Source organism: Cavia porcellus, unplaced genomic scaffold (genome assembly GCF_034190915.1).
Source record: "Cavia porcellus strain 051 isolate PalLab524CR breed Dunkin Hartley unplaced genomic scaffold, mCavPor4.1 scaffold_15, whole genome shotgun sequence".
In the NCBI taxonomy this organism is placed as follows: domain Eukaryota; kingdom Metazoa; phylum Chordata; class Mammalia; order Rodentia; family Caviidae; genus Cavia; species Cavia porcellus.
The window spans coordinates 48,465,615-48,483,854 of NW_026947498.1; the positions used below are offsets into that span (position 1 = coordinate 48,465,615).

Here is an 18,240-nt window from a genome sequence, read left to right on the forward strand (position 1 = left end):
CTGATGTTTTCCCTTTTTAGACATTTTCTCCCCTTTCAGTTTCATACTATATAGTGTGTTTTGAATGCCACTAACTCGATGTTCACCTATGGGACTCTGAACCATTTCACCCATGAGCATGATCTCAAGTTCTATTCGTTTACCTACAAGAGCCTCGAGGTTATCTTTTTTTTTTTTTTTTTTTGTCTTTTTCCTTTCTATCAGTACCAGGGATCAAACTCACAACTGCCTGCTTACAAGGCAAGCGCTTATGCCACTGAGCTAAATCCCCAGCCCCGAGGTTATCTTTCTTTATAGCTGAATAGCTTTTCATTGTATAAAAATGCCATATGTTTTTTATCTGCAGCTGATCTGCCAGGTACCCCTACTTTTTTCTGGTTCCCTGTCACATAGAGCATTTTTTTTTCCTTTGACTTTCAGTCTATGAATTTTCTTTTGAGTCAAATATGTTTCTTTTCTTTATGTATAAATCATATTGATGGAGCCTGTCTCCTGATCCACTCTGCCTATGTTTCTTTTTATTGGTGAATTGAGGCCATCTACATTAATGGTCCTGGCCAATGTGTACTGGCTTGTCTCTGCCTTGCTATTTTCCTGTCGTTGGCTGCCTACTTTTCCCCTCCATTAAATTGCTTGTCCCACTTGGTGATCCCCCTCTGTTGCTGTCCTGGAACCGTAGTCACTTTTATCTCTCTCTAGAATGTCTTCAGTATTCTTTGTGGGGTTAGTTTGGTGGTCATGAATTCCTTAAGTTGTTCTTTGTCATGAAAGCATCTTGTTTCTCCATTAATTTTGAAAGCAAGTTTTGCAGGGTACATCAACCTGGTTTGGAAGTTGTTTTCTTTCAGGACTTCAAAAACATCACTTCAAGCTCTTGACTTGATGGCTTATGTTAAGAAGTCTGTCATGAGGGCCAGGGATTTAGCTCAGTGGTGTAAGTACCTGTCTGGCAAGTGCGAGGTGAGTTTGATCCCCGGTACCAAAAAAAAAAAAAAAGTGTTGTCATGATTCTGATGCGTTTTCCTTTATAGGTGATTGGTTTCCTTTCTCCAACAGCTTCTAATACTCTGTTCTTATGCTGAATTTCTGGGATCTTGATCATTGTATGTCTGGGTTTAGATTTATTCTGGTTATGACTAACTGGAGTTCTATAGCCTCACTTACTTGTATGTCAGGTCCTTTTCCCATGCTTGGGAAGTTTTCTGCTATTACTTGTGGAAATAGACTTTTAATGTCATTTGTGTTGATCCCTGCTTTTTTTGCTGACATCTATCATTTTTAAATTATTTTTCTCTGTGTCATCTTACAGCCCTTGAATTGTTACTTCCTGATTGCTTGTTATTTTTAAGAGATCTTTCCTTTTGTGATTGCTAGCTGCAAACCCATCTTCAAGGTCTGCAAGTTTATCTTCAGTTTCTTTCAAGCAGTTTTGCCATCTTTCAGTGGAGTTCTTATCTTGGCTATGTCTTTGAATGTGTTTCATGCATTTGAAATCTTTCTTACATTGTTCATTTGAGGTTTTCCTCATTTTCAGATGTGTACTTTTTAAAAATCTGTCTTCTTTAGAGATACTTGGCAGTTCTTTTATTGTTTTTCATTTCTTTATTACCTGAGATAGTATTTCTGTTCTAATTTCTTTTATAGCCTCATGAAGTTGTCTCTTTACTTAAATTGCCATCACTTCAGAAACTTCAGAGTGTAACTGCCAATCCCTTCTGTGTTTACCTCTCTTGCACTTGCTCTGCGTAGTTGGGAGGCCAGAGACTGCTTGTTGCTTCTTCATCTTGACATTTTCCTGGGTTCTTCTGGACAGGTGGCTAGTGGGCTCCAGACACTTTGTGCATTGGCTATAATTTCTTGGAAGCACGACTGGCTGGCAGATACCTGGCCAGTGCTGGCTACAGGTATCTGATGGTGGCCATTGGGTGCACTGGTGTGGGCTGGCTGTTGCTCTTCCCAGCTTGTGCTGGCTACTGGTGGGAAGCATCCCAGATGGCGGCTGGTGTGCCCATATGGTCAGGGGTGGCTGCTGCTTTCCAGACTGAATTGGATACCTGTGGGAAGCATCTCTGATGGTGGTTGGTGTCCATGTGGCTGGTTACCCAAAAAATTGATTTTGAGTAAGCCAAGTAAATGTTTTGTCCCCTTGTGTGTGTGTGTTTTTTTTATGATTGTATTTGCCAAAATAATGCTTAAAAAACACTGACTTTTCCACTTAAGTCATGAACCTACAAAGAATTAGCAGATGCTTAGGAAAAGAAAAATTAAACATATACAGTACTGTCAGTTAAATAGGGCATTTTTCTTTAAGAATGAAATAATCCAATGTAATCTTTTTTATTTAAAAAATAAAGGAGATTAAGATTAAAGGGGACATAACAACACAGGTCAGAACAAAACAATTTAAACAACATAGTGTTTCACCCCAAGATAAACCGACATAACAGTAGTTATCATAGTGTCTCTTTCCTTGAAATATTTGAGTATAACTTCGTATACTATAGCATCAAACGTAATAGGACAGTGTAAAACCATTCAAGAGGATGAAAGTATTACAGGGTATTTAGAACCAGCTAACAGAAAATGAATAATGGTTTCTATATTATCTCCTTGTCTATAAAAAATTTTTGTTTATACTATCACATATAATAAAATCCAATAAGATACAACATGATAAACTCGATGGGAGACAGAAGAACAAAAGCTTGATGGGACTTCAAAACAAGATGATATTAAATCAGTGCTAGCTATTATAATGTCTTGTTTCTTCAAAATAATTGTTCATACCATCACGGACCATAAAATCAAACACCCCAGAATAAAATCATTCCAATTAATGAATGAAAACATTATAAGGCTTCAAAACAGTATAATGGGGAATCATGATTACCACATACTCTTATGTATTCTTACCATTTCTTACACTAGGGAGACTTTTTGGTATTTATACATGTGAGTTTGATTTATTTCGCTTATGAGTATGGTTTCAAGCTGTGCCCATTTATTTATAAATATCTCAATGTGATCATTCTTTATAGCTGAGTAGTACTCCACTGTATAAAAATACCACAACTTTTTTATCCATTCCTCAGTTGATGGACAATTGGGTTGTTTCCAAGATCTGGCTATTACAAACTGTGCTGCTATAAACATGGGTGCACATATATCACTGCGGTATGAAGTCTGTGGAATATGCCTAGAAGTGGAATAACTGGAACAAATGGGACTTCCAATCCCAGCTTTCTGAAAAATCTCCAGACTGACCTCCACAATGACTGTACCAGTCTACATTCCCACCAACAGTGCAGGAGAGTTCCTTTTTCCCCACAGCCTCTCCAGCATTTGTTGTTGGTAGTTTTCTTGATCCTGGCCCTTCTTTCAGGAGTGAGATGGAATCTTAGTGTGGTTTTAATTTGCATTTCTCTAATGAGTAGTGATGATGAAGATTTTTTCATGTATTTATTTGCCATTTATATTTCTTCATCTGAGAATTGTGTATTCATCTCAGATGCCCATTTTTGGATTGGATTCTTGAATTTTGGGGGTCTGATTTTTTAAAATTCCTTATATGTTTAGACAGAAGTCCTTTGTCCAAGGGACAGTTCACTAAGATGGTTTCCCAGTTTGTAGGTTTTCATTTCACTATGCTAGAGATTTCTTTTGATGTGCAGAAACTTTTTAATAAGACCTGATTCTAGTAGTTGATTCTGGGAAGTATTTCCCGTGCAGTTTGATTCCTGAATCCAATGTAATCTTGAGTAAAGAGAAAGATTAGAAATGTACAGTTGAATCAGACATTTTTTCTTTGAAAAGAATGAAAAAAATCCCAAATAATTTTGAGTAATATGGTAAATTAAAGAAGTCAAATAGATTGAATATGGTAAATTAAAGAAGTCAAATAGATTGAAAATAGTCACAAATTGAGGATTCACTTTAAATTTCTTAGTTATATAAGCATTTGCATTTCAAATTATGCTTAAACAGCTGACCATGACTGGATTGTGGTCAAGGTTGAACTTTGTGGTATTTAAGTAAATGATATAACATGATTAGAAATTTCTTAATGATTATAGATTTGAGTAATTGTTAGAAATGATTAATTATACACCTTCAAGGAAAAGGTCAAAAGAAATGGGTGACATCTTTGTTTGAGATGTAGTGTATAGCACAGTGGTTAAGAACCTGGGCTTCAGGGCTCACCTGTTGTCATGTTCAGGCTTTTTCACATGACAGCTCTGTGACCTTTGTCAAGCTGTTTAATTTTTCTGAAAGCCAGAAATAACCTTTAAAGAGTTATTGTGAGCTTTGTATGAGATAATAATAATATGTTGCTCAGAATAGTGTCTGGTGCAGAATAAACTTGCAAGACATGTTAGCTATCACTATCTTTTTGAAGCATTAATTGTTTCTGTAGTATCATGTTTTGAAAGGAGGTGTTGGGGCAGAAGGATGTTGACTCTCCCTCTGAAAGGTGTATTGGTGCTTGTGTCATCATGTGTAGCTAGGCTACAATGATGAGTACATATTGCTGTTTTTTTTTCTTTTAGCATTTCTTATACATAAATTCTGAACCTTTTTGTAATGTGCAAAAATCCTTCATATGGCATTAGTTTGTTCTCTGTATTTAATGATCTCCCTTTTGCTCCCTCTCCTCTTTTTCCCTCTCCCCTCAGTCTCTCTCTCACTGGGGATTGAATCCTGGGCTTTCACACTGAGCTACATCCCAGCTCTTAATAAATTGTGAACATGGTCTGAATTGCCCAGGTTGGGCTTGGACTTGTGATCTTCCTGCCTCAGCACTCTCAGAGTTTTGGGATTATACTATCATAGCTAGTTCAATGGTGGTTTTTCTGAGTTAAAAATTGAATTTAGGACCCAGAGATTAAAATTTTCCTTTTAATGACCTAAAAAACATTAGATAAACATCACTGTGTATGTACAAGGTGGGAATTTGTTATTGACTTAAAGCAGTTTTGTTTTGGAGCAATGCTGAACAAATGTTTATATCCTTGGTTTACTTGGTTTTTGCTTTTCTTTATTTTTGGCTTTGATAAAAAACATATATAATTAGACAGAATGCTCAAGTCTCCTTTTTCCTTGTGTCTGTCAATACCCCATGCTTATTTCACACATCTTGCCATTTTGGGGCAAAGAACCTTTTTGTATGGAAGGGGATGTCTGTGATTTCTTTGAGCTATGACCACAGGAAAGGTTGCCCATGTGCCAGCAAGCTAACAGATATGTGGACATAATTATATTTCTTGGAATGCTTTTCACCTATTAATTGGAAGAAAATTTTATGATGTATTATTTTTCCCCTCTTCTTTACAGAAACTTACAACTTAGAAGTATCTCAAGGCTCAGGAACTTTTCCTTCTGGGTATTATTACAAAGACCAGTGGAGGCCCAGAAAGTTTAAGATGCGCCAGTTTAATGACCCTGACAACATTACAGAATGTTTGCAGAGAAAGATAGTGTATTTATTTGGTGACTCCACAATCAGGCAGTGGTTTGAATACCTCACTGCCTTTGTTCCAGGTTGGTACTTTACTGTTTTCATAATTATGTCACACGTGCATGAAATCAGATCTGAAATAAGTAGAATCATGCTGGTGCCTGAAGAAAGGCATCTTATGAGGGAGCGGTTAATTTCTTTCTTTGGTACCACGGATTGAACTCATGACCTTGCACTTGCCAGCCAGACGCTTATGCCACTGAGCTAAATCCCTGGCTAAAGCAGTTATTTTCTAAGTAGGACTGGTAGGGTGTCCTAACCTGGGAGAGATGTGTGACAATTTCTGATAAATAATGGGACTACTGTTCTGGTGGAAACCCTGATTTACTGTGTGATTTTGGATAAGTCATTTGCTTCTCAGGACATCATTTCTTCCTCTGTGAGATAAGACAGCTGGAGCAGGTGTCTTTTAACATACTGTGTTATACAATAGAAGTGGACATTGCCATTTGTTTCTCTTCAGGTTCTGGTTGGTTCCATTCCAGATTATAGTAGATTAAACTGGAAGGAAGTAGCCAAACTTAACTGTGGTTTATTTTAACGCATCCTTGTAGCAAATCCATCTGTTAGGCCTTCTGAGTTAGAGCTGGCTCCTATTGGGGGAATCTGAATAAGTTCTAGTGTTCTTAGCTTCTTAACTGCTCTGCTTGGCTCTGGGCTGCTGTTCAGATGCAGAGCAACACCACACTGGTTGGAAGCCCGCCACCTGTTCATAATAGGCTTGCTTTTTCTGGAAGTGGTGTGGATGAGGGAAGGAGGGATGAATCCTAAGAAACTGACAGGTTTTTTTATTATCATGTATGGGCAGGGCTTTTCATAAATTAAATCCCTGTGGTTTGCTGTGAATTACTGTGATGTTTTTCATCAGCTCTCCTACTTACTGTATAAACTTACTTTCAAATTTGATTTTTAGAAGGAAAGGAAGAAGTAGATATTATCCTAAAAAGAAAATCCAATTCCAAGTTTTGTTTTTTATTGAAATGGACATAGTAGAGTTCTGTTTGATAAAACAAGCAGTAATCAAAAAGGAAAATGTGTGGTATGGTATTGGATGTGGTTTGATGCTGAGTAGGCAGGGCTTTCAGGTGACTGCAGTTGCTGGCTTCTTAATTTCTTATGATGTAATTTGGTATTTCCACTAAAGGCAGTGATCACATTGACCGCTTTGATTGTTTTCCACCAGACCCTTTACAGAAATGTTTTCATCTGATAAAGCCTTGTGTGGGTGTTTGATTTTAATCGAAAGAAAACGGTAGCTTGAGCTTTTGTGCAGTTTAAGTAGGGTTGGATACTAAGTAGTAATGAATTAGATAGGCAGATCTGAAAGAGAAGTCTGGGATTACATGGAGAAAAAAGTGAAACCTATATTAAAAATATAAGACAGAGTGTGATCCAACCTCTTCAGAGTGAGTAAGCTCTCTGAGGGCAGGGACTAAGACTTCCCTGTTTTTTATGGTACCTACAGTATTAGTCACTGAATAGGTGCTTAGAAATGCTAAAGGAGTTGTGTTGCTAACATTTACTTACTCTGTTTTCTCTAAGGCACTTTTGGGAACACTTAGGGTTATGAGACAGATCCTCTTCCTGCCTGTGAGCATATTTCAAGTGATAATTGTACAGAGTTTTTTAGGTATAACAAAGAGGTCCCACTGATTCCTGGGTTCTTTGGAACATTCAGGAGGACCTAGATCTTGAAACGCAATAAGGGAGAGGAAAGGAAGGGAGTTCTAAATTATGCTGTTGCTTTTGTTATTTCTCATGATAGCGACACGTTATGTAGGGATTAATATGATTTTCCAACCATAGGGTAAAATTTAAAGTTAAAAGAAACAGAATTGCTTGTTTCACTTACTCCAAAAAGAAAAATTTGCTTTTCTTTTAGAATTGTAATTTGTATTTCGTTGTTTTTATTTTAAAAAGCTTATTTTAATTGATAGCTAATTATATATATTTATGAGGTACAGTGTAATACTTTGATATATGTGTACCTTGTGGAATGATTATATCAAGCTAACTACCAAATATATTACTTTAAGTATTTGTTTGTATTTAGAACATTTAGGATTACTTTTTTAGCAGCTTTGAAATATGTAAATATGTAATACATTATTATAAACTATAGTCACCATGTTGTGCAGTAGATCTCAAAAACTTTAATCCTAACTGAAGCTGTCTACCCTTTGATCAGCATCTCCCCATTCTCCTTTCAACCCACTCTAAGCTCCTAGCTTCTGGTGAGTTTTATAGTGTTATACATTTTTTAGACCTCACATATAAGTGAGATCATGCTGTCTTTGTCTGTCTGTTCTTGGCTTATTCCATTTCACATACTGTCCTTCAGATTTATCAGTGTTGTTGCAAATGACTGAATTTCCAAAAAGAGCTATTTGGTTACTAGTATGTATTCATAAAACAGAAGGTATAGTCGTCATCCTGAAAGATATACCTGATAGAAGAACAAAGTGTAGATGCCAATTTGCTTTGAAAATATCAAATACTCAAACACCAAGATTTTTTGGCTAAGTAGACAGTTGTTTTGTTTCTGAGGCAGAGATGTAAGTATAGAATCTCTCACTGATGGTTTTACTTATAAGATCATCATAATGGAAGCAGGGAAATAGGTATTTCCTTTGTATTTATATTATAACATTTTGTTGTACTTTAATTTTAAACACTATTCTTTGAGCCATTTAAAAATATTCAAAACATATGTGCTTAGTTTGAATGTCTTCATGAAATTGTGTTTTTCTTGTTTCAGATTTGGTAGAGTTTGACTTAGGTAGTCCCAAGAATGTAGGTCCCTTTCTTGCAGTGGACCAGAAGCATAACATCCTGCTCAAATACCGCTGCCATGGTCCACCTATCCGCTTCACGACTGTCTTCAGCAGTGAGCTCCATTATGTGGCAAATGAACTGAATGGGATTGTGGGAGGAAAGAACACAGTAGTTGCTATAGCCGTATGGTCTCACTTCAGCACCTTCCCCTGGGAAGTATACATCCGGCGGCTCAGGAATATCCGTAGAGCAGTGGTCCAGCTCTTGGATCGAAGCCCTCAGACTATAGTGGTCATCCGAACAGCCAACGCCCAAGAGCTGGGGCCTGAGGTGAGCCTCTTCAACAGTGACTGGTACACCTTTCAACTGGACAGTATCCTTCGGAGGATGTTCTCAGGGGTCGGCGTATATCTTGTTGATGCCTGGGAGATGACCCTGGCCCATTATTTACCCCACAAACTGCATCCAGATGAAGTAATTGTGAAGAACCAGCTAGACATGTTCTTGTCTTTTGTGTGCCCCTTGGAGACCTAGCCTGTCCTGGGAGAGACTAGAGGAATCACATTAGGTGACCTTCCCAACTGATCTACATTACTGAAAGTTTGTTGGCGGCCCTATTGTGAAGTGGCTACTATTAAGATGTACAAAATTTCAAAAACGTCTGTATTTTATATAATGACCTATAAGGAGCTTAGTCAGTATGAGCTACATTTTTATCTACCTATAGGATTTTTTCCAATTTTAGCCATGGTAGAAATGTATTAACAAAATACTCTTCTGTATTCCCCGTTATAACCAAAGATGCCAAGGAGTGTATTTTACTAACTTCTCTTGGGAGTGGAAATTACTGTGCTAAAATGTAACAAGAATGTTCTGATGTAAAAGGGACAGATTTGGTTGACAGTAGAGTGTTTGTAGCTTATCTGGTAGAGGAAATTGAACACATCTTTATGAATAGCATAAGTGGTCCATCTTTGGGGAGTGAATTAGGGCTTATGGTCAGAGGCTCCTGTAACACAGCGATGACTACTATGTCTCAGGGGTTTCTCTTGCTCTACCTTTTCTGAATTACTTGAAAAGACTATGTGTTTGGTAAGAGTTTTATAGTGAGGACATTAACAGTTTTCTGCTTTTATCTAGGAAAGAAGCAGAAGGGAAATGTGAAAGCACTATGTATAATATCTATGTTTCGAATTGATATTTGGATTGAATGATTATTTCTTACTTGATTCAGCTAAATTTTGTGTGATGAATACTTATTCTAGAGTAATCACTTTTGGAACTGAAAGGGGAATCTGTAAATAAAAGTTTATTTTTATGTTTCAAAATTTGAGGGTTTTAAGAATTGACTTGTATGTAAAGAATACTATTATAAAGTTGTAGACCTTTCTTTCCACTAATTTCAAGTATTTGATTTTTGGTTATTTTGACCTGCATATTAAAAATAGAAATTAGGGCCTAATTAAAATTAATATAATTAGATAAAAAAGGAGCAGATATTTCTTGATTTGCATATAAGGTTTATACATTCTCTTGTACTTGGAAGTAAAAGATGCTTTTCCTACTAAGATAATTGAATCACCAATTTTATTTGATTTTGTCAATTGTGAGTTTAGTTAATCTGAGATCATTTATTAAGTACTCTTCATTTTGAGCTATGATAAATTACAGTCTAATATTAGTTGTACCTAACTGGATATGTGAGGAAACTGAGGAGGCTGTAGAGATGAAGATGGATATTTGAAGTATGAAAAGTTTGTACCCTAAGAGGACTAGACAAAGAATTTTTTAAAAAAAATTTTAAACAGAGTGCCTAAGATCTTTCTTTCTTATCCTTGAGGATCATCTAATATTTTTATGGAGAAAAGTTTTTCACACTGTTTTGTGAATCTAAAGAGGGAAAAAGTAGTACATATGTAAACATTTAAGCTTGTAATACTTGAAAAATGCAGACTTAAGGTCTGTGCCTCCAGGAGGTATGGAGTTAGTTAGCCTTTATAATAGTGATACTGACATCATGTAGCTATTCTATACTTTGAGAAACACTGACAGAGAGGAAGGACAGAAACACGAAAGTAACACTGTCTTTTGTTTCAAGAGCTTTACATGTGTCTTCCTTAATTTGGTTATAGTCTATTAATATAAGTGGTACTAGCTTCATTTCATAGATGAATAACTTGAGTTTGGATTTGAACTAAGGTATGTGGGAATCTGTACCCCTTTGCAGCTGTCACTTGTTAGGGTTTTTAAAGAGGTTTTATATTTTGAGAATTTTGGGCATTTCTTAAGAAATATTGCTGGAAAAGGCCGAGGAATCTTTTTCTTTGGGGAATTCAAGAAGGAAGAGGTCAGTGCCTCTCCAGTGGTCTGGAGGGGTACTGCTTGTTTATGTAACTGATTTTTTTGTGAGTTCTCCAGTTTCTGTTACTTTTCTGATTTGGTTACATAAAGTTCTAAAGATATGATGGTAGTTCCTTGAGATAGTTTCCATCACTTTCTTCTCTCTTTTGTCTTTCTACACTCTGGTGTGGAAATGTTAATAGAGTTTGAAATACTCCCTAAATCTTTCTCAGAAAAACTAGATACACAGTGAGGATCTCTCATCTGAAAAATCTGAAATACTTCAAAATCCAAAACTTGTTTTTCTACCCTGTGGGAAGAGTGTGTTTTTAAAAAAATTTTGACTGGTACATTTTGTACTACATAATGACTGTATTCCTTGGGGAGTTGGTGCAGGTACAGAATTTAATTCTTTTTCATCCTTTTCTCCCTCCTTCCATCTCATGGTCCCTTTCTCTTTTATAAAAGATCAGTCTATTTCTTATTTATCTTTTATTTTGTTTTTAATTTTTTGCGTTATTTTTTATTTATTTTATGAGAAACCGTGTGATATTGAAACTTGTGTATCCAAAACTTCTTTCCATATCTGACATGACCAGTGGGAAATTCTACCCCTGACCTTATGTGACAAGTCACAGTCAAAACACAGACACACTAAAAATTTGTATCAAATCACCTTCAGCTTATATGTATAAGGGTTTTATGAAAAAAATTTCATATGTAGGATTAGGTCAATCACCAAGAATCTTCATGTGCAGATACTCCAAAATTTAAAAAATCCAAAGTCTGAAACATGTATAATAATTTTTTTCTGAAAATTTATTGTAGACTAGCATCACACAGTTGTGAATATTAGCATGACCGCCAAAAAAGTTTGTTTTGAATCTTTTTTCCCCATTATAAAGGTTTTTATAAATTTTAAAAACCATAAAACCTTGAAGAGGCTGGGTGTGGTGGCACACATCTGTAATCCCAACACTCAGGAGATTGAGGCAGGAAGATCACTGAGTTCAAGGCCAGCCTCAGTTACATAAACAAGTTTAAGGCCAGTCTGAACTACACAGTGAGACCCTGTCTCAAAACAACAAAACCCCCCCAGTATGTTGATAAACTGTGTAATTCTATCATGAATGCAATGAACTTTAGCATTTTTTGATATTTTTCTTGTAAATTTTTTAAACACTTACCATCAGCCCTCTGGTATCTGTATCTGTGGATTCAGCTAGTATAACTTAAGATAAAAATATTTGGGAAAAACAAATCTGTTCTAGTACAGAATTTTGTCATGCACTAGCATAATACCTATTTACGTAGCATTGCATTGTATTAGGCATAAGTAATGTAGAGATGAATTAAAGTATACAGAGGATGTGCATATGTTATATACAAATACTATGTCCTTTTATATAAGAGGCTTGGAACATCTGCTAATTTTGTTATTTGAAGAGGATCCTAGAACCAAAGTGCTAAGGAAATATTGTAGTTATAGAGCATATATAAATTGGTTCTGCTTTTTATTTAACATACAGTATAAATATTTTTCTATGTTAAGTAGTCTTAATACTGTAATTATAAGGTCTGCCTCAGTTCTCTAATGATGTTATTAGTGTATAAGTTGGTCATTACATGATTGGAGTATAATAAAATATTTAAACTGGTTCATTTATATTTCTATGGGTTACAATATGGGTTTTTATTTTAGCTTGGTAGTAACAATATAATTTAGTGAATCTTATATTCCAGAACCGAAATAATGGATTTGATAGTACTGTATCAAGGATCTTCTACACAAATTGTATTTTAGAGGCATTGTCCTGTTAAGAGTAACCTTTCTTTAGTAGATACAATATAGATCTTTGGTGTTCCAGTATAATCCATTTTACCGTTCTGAACAACCATAATGCATCTCATTTCCTGACTTTGTGTATTAAGTTTCAGATTGATAATTAGAATACTTGGGAAGAACAAATTTGGTAAGGCACTATTTTTATTTTTATATGCTACCTGTCAGAAGTGTGTCTTGTTTCTAGACTCAAAGGAAATGGTGATCGCTGACAGGTGCAAGGAACTAAATAAACATCCAAGGGAACAAATGGGTCTGCCCAGTCCTCCAGGAAAGCAGTTTTTTGGCATTATTTTTGTGGGTTCTAGGTAAAATTCAGCCCTTAAACCTTAGAAATACTAGAAGCTTCTCTTTTCAGGTATATTCCTTCTTCATGCTTTAAGAATTATTATTCCAAGGAGTTATTTTGTAATAAAGTTTCAGGGAACTCAGGATACCCTCAGGTTTTTTTGTTGGTTTTTGGTACTGGGAATCGAACTCAGGACCTCTTGCTTGTCACGCAGGTGCTGTGCCACTGAGCTAAATCCTGGTCCCTGTGGTTTTTTTTTTTTTTGTTGTTGTTGTTTGTTTGTTTTGTTTTTTAAGCGATACAGTCTCTGCTACTGGAACCTGGGGGTAAAGGGAGGTGGTGGCAAGAAGCTTTTGCGGGGGCAGAAGTTTATAGGACACAGAAGCTGGAAGCACAAAACACACTTTGCCAATTTTAATCTCTCTTGAAAATGAACTTTTTAAAGTAAATTCATTATATATAATTTTAATATTCGAATTAAGAAATCAGGCCTATTGAGTTTTAAGAACCCGACTGCGTGGTTCTGGAAGATGCCTGTTCCTATTGGAGAATCAGACATCTGTCATTTCCTATGTAATTACAAGACTGGGCTGTAACTGCCTAGGGAGGAGAATTTAAAAAAACAAAAGATGAAGCCCATTAGAGATCACAGTATCTAGGGTTCCAAAAGGAAAATAAGTGACAGAGAAAATGTCATACAAAAAATCATTTCAGTGTTGCACAACGGTTCATTCCCAGTATAAATCCACCCTGACTCCAAGGCCTGTGAAAATACAGTTATCTTTGTGTCACAAGACCACTGCTTCTTTAAAAAATGTTATTGGTATATTTTTAGATATACATAACATTCAAAAGAAAAATGTGTCACGATGTGTCACCACTGCTTTCTGAGGCAGACTGCTCTGCCTTTAGTTTTGTCAACGAAAGGAATAGTGACACTGCTTTTTGACTGCAGCTTCTACAAAGCTGTGTTGTGGAAGGGCCTCCTCCTTCTCCCTCTGACACACTTAAAAGGTTAGAAAAAGCAAAGTAAGAAAAATGTGGAGGAAACTGATCCTTGCTATGGATTCCCCAGGCCAGTTAAAAAAGCGTCTTAAGCCAGCACTTTTCTAGCTGCTGGCCCTGATTCCCCCGAGTGGTTCCAGTCCGGGTCTTGCAGCCGGCCCCCTCGGGGAATGTCCGGGCTCGGTCCGCACCTTCTTGGCCCGGGAATTTCCAGGGTGCGCAAAAAGTCCGCAGTCCGCGCCCCCCTCCGCCTCCTCCGGCCCTCCTCGGTGCCCACGCACCCAGCTCCAGGGAGGATGACCGCGCTGCGCGCGGCACCCCCCTCCATTCTCCCCGCCCCCACCCGGCTGCGGGGCCGCGCTATAAAGGGGGCGCGGCCCGGGGTGGGCTCCTCCCGCCGCGCCGCGAGTCCGGGCGGCAGAGCTGGGCCCGCGCCTCGGGAGGACGGCCGAGCGCCAGGCGCGCACGCTCCGGCTCACTGCCGCGGAGTGCAGCTGGGAACAGCTGATTGGCTTTAAGTATTTATGTGACTTGACTCTTCAGACACAAAGGTATACACTTTTCTTGTTTGATATTTGCTATGAAAAAGTATCTTATGTGCTATTTTCTCCCTTCCTCGTATTTCCTTTAGAGAGATTGTCTTACGTTTAAGTAATAATATTTCATTTGGAGCAACATTGAGAGTCAGGTTTTTGGGGAAGGAAAACACAGGATGTTTTTATAGTTTGGCAGTAGCAAGAATCGTGTTATTTTGCCTTAAAGGCAAGAAAGATGGAAGTGGTAGCCTGGATGGGCGATGAAGGCAGCGTTAATCTAATGCAATAATTCAGTGATGTGGACCTATGATATCCTGAAGCACTCTCCCAGGAGGTTGGGTGTGTGAGTTTAGAGGTCTACTCTCCCACTAAGGGTATAACGCTGTTTTTATGAGAATATATTTCTCAGTAATCCTATTATCCTTGCAAAATTAAAATTTATTAATTTTTTTGGAGACAGGTCTGTCTATGTAACTCAGGCTAGTTTTGAACTCATTATGTAGCCCAGGCTGGCCTTCAATTTGCAGTGATCCTCCTGCCTCAGCCTCTCAAGTGTTGAGATTACAGGTTTGCACCAGCGTGTCGAATTTGTAAAGTTAAAATTTATGAATGACCATTTAATGAATGAGGAAAACCTGGAACTTGGTAACTTGGCTGGACCATCAGGTTGATAATAATCTGTATAAAGTATTTTAAGGGACTTTGCCTAGATAAAACCATGCTTCTAGATAGGATGGATTAGTTGTTACCTCTGTAGGCATTCAGGAACTAGCTTTTTAATGCCTGAACGGATTGTCCCAAGGAGATGACATTTATTATGTAAATCTTAAGCACTGGGTAATGTATATAACCTCAATTTGAATCTGGCATCTTAAGAAATACATTATCTGGCTAAGTGGAAATTTTTAAAAAAATTTCTGTTAGATGTAGGTTGTTCTGACAATAAAAGAAGAGAAAAAATTTCAGTACTCAATTCACCACCCTCTGGCAGAGGAGGGGATCAGCTATGTAGAAATCTAAACATGTAAATGATGTGAAAGTCTTTACTTCAGAATACTGTATGTGATTCACCACCCCCTCCACCATCTGCCTAAAATCATTTTGCTTAGGCTGAAGACCCAGTTGGGCAGGGTGTGGATGGGAAGCACCGGATGACAGCAGAGTCAGTCTGGGATAAATTAGCCTGTGGAGTCAGCGCACACGCATCTTGTGTTAAGTGCCTGCAAGCACCTTTCTCATTGGGAAGGTCATGGCCTTAACTTAGATGCTCAGTGGACTTCCTTACTGAGGAAAAGGAGGTAGCACCTAGTCTGTGTGCTTTGTTCTGAAATAGATCTTGCCCTCAAAAAGCAAAAGAAATCCTTCCAGAAGCTATGAAGTCCTTAGACTCCTCCTACAGACTCCTGTATCTCTTCTGAGACCTAAATAAAGATTTTTCTAACTGCTCAGAGCCCAACCATGAATTGCTCCTAAGAACATTTCCTTTTGGTTCTTTGCTGACACTCATCTGGTGGCCTCTTGAATTTTCTCCCCCTTAGGTTAACTGGAAGATCACGAAGGCCCAGGCTGAACTTCACCTTTTGACTTTCTTGGCTTAATACTGAACTCTGAAGGGTGAGAGGGGCAGATATTCCTAACCAACTGGGATCTGAATGTTACCTCGGCCTTGTGTGACCTCAGAATATGGAGTAGGGTGTTTTCTAAGAATGCTAAGATTCTTATATTTCTTAAATTAGTCATTTTTGAAGTTGCCTAAAAACTAGTATGAATTTTATTCATAGGGATGTTCCTATGATTTCTTGTGAATAAAGTTTTTTGATGCTTTAGCATTTTAAAAACCAATTTGTAAACTTTCCATTTTTCATGAGGAGAGCACATGAAAGCAACTAAGGGGGAATTCAGCTCTCTGCTGACTGACAGTCAGGTGATGTAATCTGTTACGCATTCAGCATCATGTCATCTCAGTTTTGGTGGAGAGTCTCAGTAGAACTAGCATGTTTAGTTTCTGATTAAAGCACTTCCTGTTCCTTTGATTTGGAACCATCTTTGAGATAAAACACTTTGCTTAAACACTTAGTGGCTTAAAAATATTTGACTGCTCCTGGAGCAATTGGTGGACTGGGAATTATAATAAATAACACTGTTTTTAGGAGCTGACCAGCCAGAGCTCATTTAGCTCTATGATAGCATTTGAGGTACATATAATTAGCTTTTATAGATGAGGAAACTGGGCTCAGGAGAATTGAGTAATTGGCTCAGGTCCTCCAGGTGGTGAATTGGATTTGCCACCAGGCCACTAGGATATTAGCAGAGTACAAGTAGGAGATGTCAGCTTATGCCTAGGGCTCTGAATTCCCCGGGACCCTTCCCCTGCTCACTCTTGACCTGGCCCTGCTCCCTGTTTATAAATAACTGATACAGTTTTAGTTGATTGCTACTATAAACTTAAGAAGACCACAGGAAAATGCACTGGATTTCAGAGTGCTATTTTGGAGGCATCAGTTTACTTTGTTTTGAGATAGGGTTTACCTTTGTAGTTCAGGCTGACCTCATACTTGCTAATGTAGCCCAGGCTGGCCTCAAACTTGCATCGATCCTTCTGCCTCAGCCTCCTGAGTTTGGGATGTGCCACCAAACCCTGCTGAGCCTTTTCAGTGATTAAGCCATTTTTTGAAACAGTAGCTGGGAATTTAAAGGAAAGGGAGCATCTTGTTACCCATTTTGTTGCTCCTTTCAGATCTTTTCCTTCTATTGATGGAAGAGTGTTATTGTCATACTTTTGGTGAAGGGCCTCTGCTACTGCCTCTGAAGAGGGTGCCTCAGGCATCTGGCACATCCGTCCACCTGTGCCCTACTATCCTGGCTGTTACAGAGTGAGTTAATTTCTAAATTTCTTTCAGAGATAACCCCCAGGATAGAAATTTGCACATTTTGCATGTCTGGTGTGTGTTTAGAAATCTTACATGATCTCTGTCTAGTTTGCATTTTGATAGTCTCTGTATTATCACTATAGTGGGTTAATGAGTAAATCTACTTGGATGGTTAACAATAAAAGGGTTTGATGAGTTAGGGAAGAATTTTTATATTTGTTCTTTGAGGCCGTTTTTCTCTGTGTGTAAGAGTTGTCTAGGGATCTTGTTGAATGACAGATTCTGTTTCAGCAGGTTCAATGTGGAGCTTGTGCTTCTGGCTTTTTTAACCAGCTCATAGAATTCTAATGTTACTGGCCCAGAGGTTCAGACTGAGTAGCAAAGTGAAAGGCACTTTACATATCTGTTAAGAGAAAAATTATGTAGGTTTTCTATAAAACCTATGTACATCATTTTGCTACATGTGAAAATAAATTCTGTGATAGTTATATAAAACAATGATGGTGATGCTACTCTATCTCTACCCAATGCCAAATATCTGAATTAAACTTATTAAAATTCTGTTACACATCTAGATTTTATATATATATATATATATATATAATATCACCACCAGATACTGGACAAAATAATGATGATTCCCAATTTTTGTTAAATGTATAGCAGTATTCAGAAATGTCAATACTTGTATAAGACATTAGTGTATGTGCTGCTGCAGGGAGCACTGAAGACTTCAGAACATATACATGCACCCTAGTCCTCTGATTGTTTCAGATTTGTTATTTGAATGAAACTCATTTTGTAGAATGGCTAATACTGTAAATCATGGATTCTCAAAAAGAGTGATGGTGTCACCCACCAAGGGACAGCTATTGGTTCTAGGGGTTGGAGTATCCGATTGTACAGCGGGTTATGGCTTTGCAAAGGGCCATAAACAGATATACAGCATATCTGCGGTATTAAGCTTTCATCAAAGGATTTATGGAGGAGTGAGGGAAGAAAAGGATATCCAGGCATGGCATTGTGCACCTGTAATCTCAGTGATTTGGAGGCTGAAGCTGGGGACC

General features: G+C 37.7%; 1 protein-coding gene across 4 annotated transcripts in view; it reads left to right on the forward strand.

Moving 5' to 3' along the window:
- Nxpe3 (neurexophilin and PC-esterase domain family member 3) overlaps positions 1 to 12,298 on the forward strand; it is a 62,940-nt gene extending 50,642 nt beyond the window's left edge. For 3 of the 4 annotated variants that reach the window (XM_003469284.5, XM_063224888.1, XM_023564858.2), the window contains exons 6-7: positions 5,332 to 5,538; positions 8,274 to 12,298. In XM_003469284.5, coding sequence (XP_003469332.1) covers positions 5,332 to 5,538; positions 8,274 to 8,824 — 758 coding nt within the window. In that variant the 3' untranslated portion in view covers positions 8,825 to 12,298. The remainder of the gene's footprint in view (positions 1 to 5,331; positions 5,539 to 8,273) is intronic. The other variant, XM_063224889.1, reaches the window with a different exon arrangement.
- The last annotated feature ends 5,942 nt before the right edge of the window (positions 12,299 to 18,240 follow it).